This window comes from Argentina silus (assembly GCF_951799395.1).
Source record: "Argentina silus genome assembly, chromosome: 20".
Classification (NCBI taxonomy): domain Eukaryota; kingdom Metazoa; phylum Chordata; class Actinopteri; order Argentiniformes; family Argentinidae; genus Argentina; species Argentina silus.
In genome coordinates, this window is record NC_139674.1 from 15,515,524 (window position 1) to 15,528,666 (window position 13,143).

The following is a 13,143-nucleotide window of genomic DNA, read 5'->3' on the forward strand; positions in this document are numbered from 1 at the left end:
AGTTATTAAAATGGAACCTGTATTTGGAAACACATTCTCCTTTTTTCTCCTACTGAAAGGGAATGCAACTCACGTTCAGAATTTCCCCACACATCAGTCTGCTGCAGGTCAGTCCAGCAGAGATGGCCGCAAGGCGCTCTCTCTGTCTCTCTCTTTCTCTCTCTCTCTGTCTCTCTCTCTCTGTAGCAGTGTCCATCCTTACACAGGAGTCCCTCCATGTCCACCTACTGACCAGCAGGCACCTAGGACTTGGCCGTCCCTTCAGCGGGCTCGAACCCTTCCAACTTGTCTTTGTACTTCAGGAAGTCTCGTCTCTTGGTGAAGTACTTCACCTGTGGGAGGGAAGGAGAGACGATGCAATAGGCTCATTCTACTGTTGTCAGGGGAACACGTCATGACATCACGACCACATCAATTGGGTGTGCTTAACTCATTTAGTGTGAATAATTAGTCGCTCAAATCTGCCATTATATACTCCCTGAGAACTACAGGGTGTGCAAGTGACTGTTTCAGCCTATCGCAAGTTGCTGATGATTAGTTTAGTAATTAATCAGGTGTGTTAGTGCTAGGAAGGGCTGGAACAAAAGTGCACAGCTTGTACAGGTAGAGGTAGCTCTCAAAGACCAGGGGTAATGGCCCACCACTGGGTTGGCTTGGGTACAGTACAGTACTGCGTGTGCACAAAATACCACATTCCAAACAGTTGATTGGCAAATAAACCTTTGCTTGTTTGTTGACATGACATTCTGAAAGTGGGGGAACATGCGCAGTCACCCACCCACTGTGCAGGGCATTTGGCTTCGAACTCCTTCTGGAAGGTGTCGCACGGCGCGGCCTGGTCGTGGTGGTCGTCCAGGCACTTCCACAGCCCGTCCCGCGCGCCCCAGCACGCGCGTCTCTCGGCAGAGTTGGGGGCCGTCATGGCCGCGTTGCTAGGCGACCGGAGCCCCCCGGCCTGACACCTCACTGGAGCGACCGGCGGAGAGCCTCACAACGCCCCGTCCTTAGCAAAATGCCTTCACAACACGGCTAAAGCCTTTCCACAATTAAGTCCTCACCCTGACAACTCACCAGGAATGTTTGTATGAGCTAATCCGCTATAGACGGTTTGTGTGAAACAGCCAAAGCGACGTCTAGGGGATGGAGTTGGAGCTCTCGAACATGTTTCTCGCAGAGCATTCAAGGACGCACAGCTCCCGAAGATATCCGTCGCACGTTAGTGACGCAAGACTCCAGTTGCGGGAGGGGGGTGGAGCAGAGAGGGAGAGCGGTCTTTGGTACATAAAACTTGTATAAATAATGTGTGCAAATCAATACAATAAACAAAAAGGTATTTCTGTTACTATTTGCAAAAGGCTGAATCCTGACTTGAGAAGTGACAGCGTACATTTGATTTGATTAATTTCCAATGGGATTTTAAAATGCATACATCTCAATTTAGGATTATGCCATGTATAATAGTACAGGATGATGTTACATCTGCACACATTGTATAGTCATTATTTTAGTTTGAAGATAAAAACACAACCAATGTGAAAAAAAACCCACTAACATTAGAATGCCACTAGGGGGCACAATCCTCCCTAAGCGATTAAGGAGCAGCACCGATCACACAGGCCCTGTTTGAAACGCAGCCTTCCTTGAAGAAATCACTGATGACTAACATGACCTCACAGGTGAAAATAATGCACAGAAAATGCAGCTTCCTTTGACCAGTCCAATCACGTTAGATCATTCCCTCAAGGGAGGACGCATTTTGAAAGTATTGGAACGGGGCCACAGCCACCATCAAACTGTTGCTTGACACAGCTGTTTGATACCATTCCTCATTCCATTTCATGCATTACAATGAGCCCGGCCTCCGATTTCTACCCCCACCAGCCTCCCCTGATTTGGTCTGTCTTTCTCTGTCTGGAGGAGGGACCTTGGGCTACAGACCATTTGCTTAATACGGGCTTACACGCGGACAAACACACACACACACACACACACACACACAGCAGAGGTGATTCATTGGAGTCACGCTCTGTTGATGAGGAAGCCTGCCTGAGACATATAAACTCAAGCACCATCCTCAGACTTCCACAATATCAGGTCAGGTTTGGTTCGGCCTGTAGTGTGTAAAGCCCTCGATGACTGACTTACCTAATGACAACAGCTCATCTAGTCGGACATATAAGGTGTGGCTTGGTTCACACAGTACTCTGGGAGGCTCTGTCTCTCTCTCTCTCTGAAATTGGGACACAATGCCATTTTTGACGGTTTATTGAATTATAGCTGCATTACATAGGAAGACAAACTATTTTCATTTCTTCAAGTAAACTTTCAGTAAACAATTCCAAAATGTTTATTCTGCATGAAAAAGGTCCATCATTTTAAATTGTAGACACATTTCATCTGAACACCCATCATAAGCACCTCAGTTTAGAGTTGAGATATGACACTTATACAGCTATAGGATGGCTTTTATCTGAGGGAAATGTAGAGATATACATTAAGGACAACTAATACAAGTACGTTTAAAGGTATTAAAGCAAGCGTTTAATACAGTTGTATACAGCCACTGATACAAGAGAAAAAATCTCAAACCAACACAACATTCAAACACCCAAGACAATTACTGAATTATACATAAGAGGCCAACAACATACACAAAACTAAATTGTCAACAAGAAATGAATCATGCAATTCCAATTTTTCAAAAGGTCAAAACGGTTGGAATCCATCAGGTTTATTGATGAGACAAATCAATCGATCGATCCCTCAGAATTCTGGTCACCTAATAGTTTCCTTCTTTAACTCAAAAAAAAAAAACTTAACTGCCAAATTATGACAAATAAAATATATTAAAGCAACATCCTGTTTTCAAGTTTATATTATTCGAGCCCTAACAGTCAAAGGAATAATTAGGACAAGATGAGATAAATTAAGCCAGTTTGTAACAGTAACATTATTTATATAAAGGTGGCACTTAAATGGTGTGTGTGTGTGATATATATATATATATTACACACATACATACTGTATATAATGTTTTGTGTTCCGGCTCTTTCCACCCCAAGGTGTAATAGATAATCTCTCACATCATAAAGCATCTGAAATGTTTTGTATTATAAAATGGGCTGCAAGTGACTGTTGATGGGATTATATAAATATATACGATTTTTCCCTTAATGTCAAAGTTTTATGAAATATGTATAAATCTTCTTTGTAACAGTAACGTTTCATCAACGTCACGACAGCAGCCTCCCAAAAAATAAGAGACCAGGTCAGGTTCTCCTCCCTTGGATACGAGTGTGTGTGTGTGTGTGTGTGTGTGTGTGTGTGGGGGGGGGGTGTTTGTGTGGATGGGTGTGTGTTTGGTTGGTTGGGTGTGTGTGTGTGTGTGTGGGGGTGTGTGTGTGTGTGTGTGTGTGTGTGGCGTCAAGGACCTGGGAGACATTTCCTGACAAACACCAGCTTCCACTTCTAGATGGATCTGCACACACTCTCACTACCGGGCCTAACAGGACACACTGACATACACTGGGAGGACAGAATAAAGTTCTGGTACTGGTTCATCTGGACGCACCACTAACAACACTTGTGTTCCAAAGCTGTAGTCTAGGGACCAATGGGATTGCAGTCACAGGGAAACAGATCATGTGCGCAGGTTTCTCTAGATGCTTCCTGCTTCCCTACGACCGATAATGATGATTGGACGGTTTGGTGTTAGTTGGAGGTCACGGGGTCACTCTCGGTGGGGTCCTGAGGCGGGGTGGTGGGCGGGGCATTGCTGAAGAGTATGCCCTTTAGAATGCCCATGTAGAAAGGGCTGTAGACCTGCTTGTTGAAGTTGACCAGGCTGACGAAGCTGACTGCCAGGGCGGTGAGCTCGGGCTGGATCAGCGCCAGGCCGCTGGGGGTGGGGGGCGGGTTCACGTGGGAGTTGGGGGTGGACAGGACGACCCGGAAGTACTGCTGGACCCTCCCCTCTGGACAGGAAAGAAGAAAGACACGGAACGTGGATGAGAGGTCAAGCACTAGGTTGGGTTAGGGTCAACCCTGGCCCTGGGTGGTCAATAAAGAAGGAATAAAAATGTACTTCTAAAAATACAATTCAACACACGGCACTGGTCCCTACTCATGGAGGAACTGAATCAACCCTAAGAGGGTGTGTGTGTGTGTGTGTGCGCGCGCACGCTTGGGTGTGTTGCTCGCTCCCTCACCCACGAGGCAGCGGATGGGGTTGAGTTCCTGGGCGATGCTGCGTATCTGTCCCCTGAGCGTGGCCTGCAGGGCCGGGGGCAGGGCCGGGTAGTTCCTCTCCGTCAGGGACTTGTTGAGCTCACAGCAGATCTGGGCGCTGGCGCCCTCTAGAGCCTGCTCCAGGTTAAAGTCCCTGAATATGGCAGAAAGGGAATTTGAGCCTGATGTATGCTCAAGTTTGTGAGAGTCAGTGACAATGTGCATGTAGTTGTTTTTGTGTGTGTGTGTGTGTGTGTGTGTGTGTGTGTGTGTGTGTGTGTGTGCACGATATGAGTGTGTGTGTGTGTGCATACATGATGTGTGTGTGTGTGTGTGTGTATGTATATATACACATGGTGTGTGTGTGTGAACCCACGGGCTGTGCATGTCCTCCAGCAGCACGCTGGTCATCCTCTTGAGGCGGTGGTCCAGGGCGGTGAGGCTGGAGACGGGTCCTCCGACAGCGCTGTACACAATCAGCAGCACAGAGGCCACGGCCTGCAGCAGCTGCAGCCTCCGCTGGAGGTCCCTCAGACGCACCTCGTCTGTCATCAGGGTCTGGAGGGGGGGGGGCAAACACAATAACAATATATACACTGTCAGAGGGGGGGGGCAAAGACAATATATACACTGTCAGAGGGGGGGGGGGCAAAGACAATATATACACACACTGTCAGAGGAGGGGGGGAAACAAAGACAATCTATACACTGTCGGGGGGGGGGGGGGGTCCTGGGAAGCATTCCAGTATCGGCTTCTGTGAGATTTAGATGTTGTTCAGCATGACAACAACACAGACAGGGACACACACACAGATCTGGGGCCTGGCTACTTGACAGACACTCCAGGTTTTCATGACACCAAATGACAAAGTGGCTACTGGCTTCTAAAAATACACTGACTGTGCGCTTCACAGAGCAGGAAGTAAGCCATCATTACAGGGCTGACAAATACCCAGTAGGAGGACCTAAACCACACACACACACACACACACACACACACACACACACACACACACACACACCTCAGGCAGCGTGTTCTTGTGGTAGTCCCAAGTCAGGACGCGGATAAAGCCAGTGTTGAAGACCAGGTGGGGGCTGGGCAGGGCTTTCACCCCCTTCCCCTGGCCGTTGGTTTGCTCCACGGCGGGCATGGAGAGCAGCACCTCCTCCAGGGACGTCTCTATCCAGGAGGTGGTATGGTCCAACGCAGCTGAGGAAGTAAAGACAACGATGATTTGCCCCATCAAACACAGACATGTCCTCGTAGGACTCGGGAGGTGGTGATGGGTCTCGTTGACTGCTTTTGCTGAGTGCTTTTGTTGCTTAACAGGTACTTGGGCCTTCAGAGGACACTTAGAAAAACAAGTCATTCATGCTTCTACTCATTCATCTTTAAACAAGACAGCCCAGTCAGGGACAGTCTTTCCTCTCACTGACTTTCAAAGGGTCCTGGGATTAAAAAAAAAAAAGAAAAAAAAAAACTGCCAAAGAATTCCAGAACATTATGTGTTTTATGTGGTATTTACCTAGCAACAATACTATGATTGGCTACAAATTTAAGCATAATAATTTACGCATTTAGGGTGAATTAAGTCAACTTGGCACTCTAGAATATTGACAATTCGGGCGACTTTATTCACCCTCTGCACTAAATTAGTACAAAAAAAAAGTTTAAAAAAAAAAAAAGCAGGTAAATACAGCAACAAATGAGAGAACGTACTTGGAGTCTTCTCCAGGATGCTCTGGAACTTGGCCCTCTCGTAGTCCACAGACTGCCTCTGCAGCTCAGGCCTCAGGCTCTGGATGGTGTAGTTCACCATGTCCATCCTCATCAGGTCCAGCACCCGGAATATCTCCCTGTCACAACGCAAAACCACACCCACTCAAAATGGCCGCTTCATGTGGCCCCGCCCCCAAACCATGGCCCATCCCACCAGACTAAAGCTGAATTTGTAGATAAAGAATACTAGGGGAAAATTAAAAAAAAAATTAAAAAAATAAATGACAAAGCTAATTTTTCATATTTGGGTGACGCTAATTTCAAACTATGAATGCTGGAAATTACACATTTCTCTGGACAGGGTTAGGGTCCTTTAAAACCTCGCCTGCTGGAAATGCTGGCCTCATTCACATGGGTCGAAACAAAACAAACCGTACCACCTGCCCCCCCAAACTCACTTCAACATGGTGACAACGTTGCCGGGGCTGTCTCTGAGCTTCTTGACCTCGTCGTCCCTGGCAGGGGCGCAGAACTTGCCCATCATGGAGACGACATAGGAGGTCAGGCCCTGGATGTCCACCACATCCTTGTCCGCCTGCTGGCGAATCAGGTCCATGTCCAGGACCTCCAGGATCTGGGTCCGCAGGCGATTGGCTCCCGGGTTCAGGAATGACAGCAGGACCTGGAAAGAGGGACGATTAATGCTTCAAAATACAGTTTGAAAGTAGAAGAAAGTCTATTTTGAACACTTGTATCCAATAGATGTATCCATCCCTTTTCCTCCCTCCTCCTCCAGGCGACCCCTGACCTACCACCACTGGATGTGTGAGAGGAGAGCTCCCCGGTATCTTACACCAACACATCCGCCTCTCCAAGTAGAGAGGAGAGTACCAAGGACGCATCCTTAGAAGAACTGGAACGGGGCCCATCATCGGGCTGAAACCCTTTCTAGCCCAACGGACCTATCAGGTTTGGTGGAGTGTTAAAGGGGGAGGAGCTCACCTCTCTGATCTCCTCCAGCAGCTTGATGGCGTGCTCGTACTCCGGAGGCTCCTCGTTCAGCTCAGACTCCAGGTTCTCCCAGAATACCTTGTGAACCATGTCTTTGACTCGCTTCTCTAAACTGCAGAAAGGGAGACGAGGGGATTGGTGGCGATCGGGGGCTGTTGGGGGTAACGCTACACTCCTTTAGACACATACAGTGCATTCGGAAAGTATTCAGACCCCTTCACTTTTTCCACATTTTGTTGTGTTACCGCCTTACTCTAAAATGGACTAAACTATTCCCCCCCCCCCCCCCCATCAATCTACACACAATACCTCATAATGACAAAGCGAAAACAGGTTTAGAAATTGTTGCTAATTTATTCAAAAATAAAAAACTGAAATATCACCCTTGCATAAGTATTCATTATGGGGTATTGTGTGTAGATTGATGAGGAACAGAATGAATTCAATCCATTTTAGAATAAGGCTGTAACATAACATAATGCAGATAAAGTGAAGGGGTCTGAATACTTTCTGAATGCACTATAGGTCTACTTTGTTTTCAAACTGAACCAACAAGTCTCTCATCCCTGCCGTTCCACATTCCCCAGGTCGGGGAACTGGGCCATGGTAGCCTGAGGGCGTCCAGGCCAGTGAGTGCACGTCAGGGGAGGCTAATGGAGGTAGAAATCAGAGGACGACCTAATCGTAATGCATGGAATGGAATGAGGAACTGTACCAAGCATTGATGCAGTGGGAAGCTCGTTCCACCAGCGGGGGGCGTCAGGACGGTGAAAAGCCGCGACCGGATAGCGCGACTGCTTCATCCATGTAGAGGCACCGCCGCCTCTACTTGAATGCAGCAGTCACGCTACCCGGCCACATGCATTACAATGAGCCCGTCCTCTGATTTCTACCTCCACTGGCATACATTACATTATCTCTATGCAAAGAAAAGGAGAGAGGGCCCAAAGAAAAGGAGAGGATCGTGGGGCTGGCGGCCATTTTGGAGCTGTCGCTAGCTACCTGTTCTGAGGTAGGTTGGGCTGCTCCACGTGGAAGTCACGGTTGACGATGATCTCGTGGGCCAGGCTGAGGTTGGACAGGTCCTGGGCGGACGACATCACGTCATCGAGGGTGATGGTTTTGGGCGGGCTCGCTGTCGGGGGGGGGGGGGGGGGGACACACATAAGAGATGGGGTCATGAGCACTGAGCATGCCACATGGAGCTGTACAACTCCGGAACCTTGGGAGTCGACTACGGAACCTTGGGAGTTGACTCCAGAACCTTGGGAGTCGACTACGGAACCTTGGGAGTCGACTCCAGAACCTGCTCCTAGAGTCGACTCTTTCTCGACCTCCAACATAACAAACGGTCCCAAAATGATTCAAACTGCAATGTGAGGATGTGTGTATATGTGCTTAAAGAAGTGATTTGACTGGGCTAGCGATACGTAGGGAGAAGATCGCCGTTCTCTACGTCATCTACCGTTTTTTGTTGCCTCAGACATAAATAAATAAGCAGTGGAATTTGGAGTCAGGGGGAGTCGACTCGTCTCCCTCCCAAAACTGAGACACTTGAGACTCAAAAGAGTCGAAGGTCGACTATTTTTAGGGTCGACTCCCCACAACTACTGCCACACTGACAGCTCTACCGAAAGCTGGGTACGAGCCACAGAATGTATCCCCCCCCCTCCCCACTCCCCCCTCCAGGACACTTACAGGACGGGGAGCTGTTCTTGCTGGAGCCATCGCTGGTGAAGCTCTGGCGGGAGTAGTCCGCGTCGCTGGCTGATGATGTCACGCTGTCGCTGCGTTCCGACGATGACTCCTCACCGCTCGACGTGGACGTGGGCCGCTCATCGTTCCGTGGCATGCTGGAGCTGAAGCTGGGGGGGGGGGGGGTGGATGGAGCCAGAGAGGCGCGCAGGTCATTAGCTTTTTTTTTTTTTTTTTTATGTTTTTCATTAAAATGTTGAAATGATTCAGCGTCATACAGGCCTATTCCTACATCTCAGTAAGTCATGAACACTGTGTCTCGAATCTCTCACACACTCACAGGCTCTCTGTGGCTCAGTTGGTAGAGCATGACACTAAGCTTAGGTTGTGGGTTTGATTCCCCCTGGGACCATATATACTGAAAAATGCATGCACTCACTGCAATGTAAGTCTCTTTGGATAAAAGCAGCAGTTAAATGGCATATATACACAGTATATATATATATATACACACAGTATATACATATTACTCACAGCTTCTTATTTTTCTTCTTTTGTGAAAAGTGATTTCATTAGCGATGGGAAGTCTTTGCACACTTTGGATCAATCAATCACTGTCACGCACCGTATTGATTCTCCTCCCTCTCTGTGGCCTCTGGCTCACCCTCAGTCCCGGCTCCCTGCCAGCACCTCTGTGTCTCTGTCAGGTGTTTCTCCCAACGTACAGTAATGCAGCCTACCTGACTGACATCACAAAGGGAGCTTCCCTGGTGGACAGATTAAGTCGCCCAGTGTCGGTTGGTGGGTGGCTGAGCCTGCAGTTAGGCATTTAAGCCCAACTGCCACTCTGGGTTGTGTGTCTAACCTATTGTTTGGTAACCCCTCCCATCACCTTAGTACAACAAGTCAGATGACTTTATTGCTTAAATGCGTTAGGCTTACCTTACGACACTATTCTTCTGCATTGTAGAAGCCTTTTTCAGCTTTAGTGAGGGATCTGTGTGTGTGTGTGTGTCTTGTTGCTAGGGGAGGTGGAAAACGTCAACATTGGTCAGTAAAACAGCTGGTATGCCAGTGACCATGGAAACAGCAAGAGAGTTAGAGCAAGTCCACTTGCACCAGTGCCAAGACTGCTCAGAAAAATCAACACCACCATCACAGACCTAGTACACAGACCCACACAAGCAAGTCAGGGACGTCAAACTTAAAAACACTTTAACTAGCCTAGACTATGCTCAAACTAAAACCCCTTTGAGTTGATTTTACGAGGGACATGGGCCTGGCACAGCAGAGAGCGACCATGGTAAACAGCAAACAAACACAGAGGTTGTTTCCATAACAACAACACAAAAGACCACTGACTTCCACAGAGGGGACAAAGGGACACTGTATTCCGACACGGATCAGATGCGTCTCCAGGGCAACATGTGAAAACAGTGGGCTTTTCCCAACTGGCACCTGATAGTGTTACACTTCACTGATTTTATTAACAGAGTATGTCATCCTCGCGTCTGTTCCTATTGGTCAAACCACTGTGAGCCTCAGAGCGAGGTCAATCAATTCCTCCAAACACAGATGAATAATATTAGGTACAAAAGTGACAGTTGATCTGACAATAACACAACTGCGAAACACAGTGTCGGAAAATGTGTCCTTCTTCCCTCCCCAGCAACTGAGGCCTAAGTAGGCCTATTTAAAAATATATATATAATTTAGAGATGATGATGATTCAGTGTCACACAGGCCTATTCGTACATCAGAAGTAATGAACATTATCTCTCTCTCTCTCTCTCACACACACACACACACACACAGCCAGAGGGTGGACCAACTTGGGAACTGGGTGTAGAGTTCTACTGTCTCTAAAGCTCAGATGGCTGCAGCAGCTCCCCGTGGTTCACTGATACACTATCTGTCCCTTCCCCTCTTATCAACAGGGGCTTAGAGTTGGCTGCCAGCCCCCCCTCTCTTCAGTTAGTGTTCATGACCTCATGCGGCATGCTTCAGACTGGGCAGGAACACAACAAGGCACCACGCACATTTTCGGAGATTAAAGTGACCTGCCAGTCAGGTTGATTAATCGATTGGACATACACAACACAGGCCGCATTTTAAAAATCTGAGATAATTCTGAATGCGACCTATTATTTCAATGTCATTCTAACTTTCACACAGAGGTGACCTATTGATAGCGTCGGGTTTAAAATAGAAGATAGCCTGCTCCTCCTCCTCCTGGGTGAGATTGGTCGAGAAAGCCCTGAGGCTTCGAAAGTGACACTTGACCTCACTGTAAATAGCATGTAAATAAACAGATGGTGCCGCAGAAAAAAAACGTAGCCTAAATGTCCATGGAGCGTATGATGTGACCATCTAATCGTGAACCTGCACATTCACAGATCTAGTATAGAGATCACAGAGGTACTGTGAGTGTTGTCTTCGATTGATTGTATGCCTAATAAAACAGCGTTTGTAGTTTTTTGTAAAAAAACAAAAACAAATGGCTACATCGTCAGGAAGACGAAGAATTCGATCACTGGGAGGCAGTCGAGAAAACAAGCGTTGCATGGTGCAGTAGCCTCCGCTGCAGCAGCACCGTACAGGTCTGAGCACCATGCACATGGCCCCACACCACCAAAACAACCGTTGCATGGTGCAGTAGCCTCCGCTGCAGCAGCACCGTACAGGTCTGAGCACCATGCACATGGCCCCACACCACCAAAACAAGCGTCACCGACGAGCACACGTGATCCGAGCTACAGCACCAAAACAAGAGCAGACCAGAGAGCCTCCATCCAGAGCTTCCATCCAGAGCCTCCATCCAGAGCCTCCATCCAGAGCTTCCATCCAGAGCCACCGCAGAACCGTGGCACAACACATCGAGGCGGAATCGATAGAAAAGCATTTGATTATTATAAATCAGGAAGGTTAACTAAATAAAGCCAGTAGTAACGTTAGCCACAATATGCACGTATATATTTAACATCGAACTGGTTGTGCAATCCTGTGATGAGCTAATTAATGCGCTAGCCTACACAGAATTGTATGACTTTGATCATGGGAATAGTCTGTTAATGAACTATTTACCCTGACCGACTCTGACCTCTACTCACCAAGAACACGGGGTCTTTAAAGTAAAAAAACATGTGAAACGTGATAAGAGTTCGAAGCCATCTTATCTAGCTCACATCAACACAAGCCAAACACGACGACAAAGGACAAACAACGTTACCTAACTAAGCGTATCGGGTCTTCCGCGTCCAGCCGCTACAGCAGGAGCTGTTGACTAGGTAAGCTACTTACCGAACTTGACTGCCAAACAACCAAGTTTACCTTCTCCTAATAACGAGAATGCAGTGGCATGTAGAAAATATGGTTTACCTTTATTACGTCTCCAAACGAGGAGACTTGAACGTGTACCAAAATGTATTTTTTACGTCGTGTGGAAGTCGTCTCTGCACCGAAGCACCGTGGGCTCCAGACGGTTTAAACGTCCTCAGTCCTCAGCTGGCTGTAGTACAGCAGGTCATACCACTATCACAACCAGGTGCTGTTAACAGCCTAGGACACAGACATTTATATCCTGACAGATATAATAAGCACAGGTGACGTAACCATTATGAATGTATTATCTATTACACATGCATGTGTAATAGATAATTTATGCATCCTAGTTATAGATATTTGAAAAAGATAATAGTATACCCATAGCTTAGTGTATTTAACGAACCTCCCCCTCTATCTCGAAAAATGGTATGCTCCTCTTCGCATGCTCGACTTTGTTTACGGATGTGACGTTTGTGAACCTTGATATTAAACATTTTCTTATAAAACTAAGGAATCTAAACAGAAAACAGTCTATACTGTTATTATGTGCATGCATCACAAACGGTAAACGTTTTTTTGAACATGTATTTTTTGGGCGCAGTGCATGGCATTATGTATCACGTCTCTCCACAACTCCAGCATCTGTACACGGTTAGACTCGGAGTCTCGAAAACGGTTTTCTCAACGCGAAATAGGGGTATCTGTCTGCAGACTCCATTAATAACAGGGGGGTTGCGGTCTGTCTGCATGTAAACTATAAATTCTTAGAACATTGCTTCACCGCGACTTATAAATTACTACTTAGTATAAGAGCGCTGTATCCATTTTACCGGCCCGAAGAGTCTAGAATTTGGATGCCTTAAACACACACTGATTGGGTCAAGTCACACTATGGGATCTAGCTCAAATAAAAACAGGGGAATTTCACATCCATTTTAAATGCCATTAGATTATCTCCCCAAAATAAATTGCAATCATGACATATTTGTGATTATTCTCGACGGCATCGATCTACTGCCACCTAGTGTACGAGGTTAATCATTGCATGGTCTCACAACGATCAGAGCACTCGTTTAGGTCGTCCGGGCGACAGCCGGCGCACCGGCGTTACTGCTGATTAAATTCGATTGTACCCCGTTCAAATTGTACGGCTCTAAACAATATGA

General features: G+C 47.1%; 2 protein-coding genes across 2 annotated transcripts in view; both read right to left on the reverse strand.

The window, feature by feature from the left end:
* Positions 1–1,190, reverse strand: part of coa6 (cytochrome c oxidase assembly factor 6) — a 2,154-nt gene extending 964 nt beyond the window's left edge. Inside the window, exons 1-2 of the mRNA XM_083691953.1 lie at positions 779–1,190; positions 1–332 (exon numbers count right to left, since the gene is read on the reverse strand). The exon at positions 1–332 is cut by the window's left edge and continues 964 nt beyond it. Of these exons, the coding sequence (XP_083548079.1) occupies positions 243–332; positions 779–922 (234 nt within the window). The 5' untranslated portion in view covers positions 923–1,190 and the 3' untranslated portion in view covers positions 1–242. The remainder of the gene's footprint in view (positions 333–778) is intronic.
* Positions 1,191–2,272: 1,082 nt separating this feature from the next.
* Positions 2,273–12,129, reverse strand: tcp11l2 (t-complex 11, testis-specific-like 2). The gene is made up of 10 exons (XM_083692064.1): positions 12,032–12,129; positions 8,657–8,823; positions 7,961–8,093; positions 6,950–7,070; positions 6,406–6,629; positions 5,948–6,084; positions 5,250–5,437; positions 4,604–4,785; positions 4,209–4,381; positions 2,273–3,974 (listed from the first exon to the last, which is right to left on the reverse strand). The coding sequence occupies exons 2-10, from the start codon at positions 8,808–8,810 to the stop codon at positions 3,712–3,714; spliced, it is 1,575 nt and encodes a 524-aa protein (XP_083548190.1). The 5' UTR covers positions 8,811–8,823; positions 12,032–12,129; the 3' UTR covers positions 2,273–3,711.
* Positions 12,130–13,143: the final 1,014 nt, after the last annotated feature.

Coding starts and splice junctions, on each gene's coding strand:
- tcp11l2 (XM_083692064.1), bottom strand. CDS start 8,810: ATGCCACGGAACGATGAGCGGCCCACGTCCACGTCGAGCGGTGAGGAG. Junction 6,630..6,949: donor TGCTGGAGGAGATCAGAGAG/GTGAGCTCCTCC, acceptor CCCTCTTTCCAG/GTCCTGCTGTCATTCCTGAA. Junction 6,085..6,405: donor AACGTTGTCACCATGTTGAA/GTGAGTTTGGGG, acceptor GCGTTGTGACAG/GGAGATATTCCGGGTGCTGG.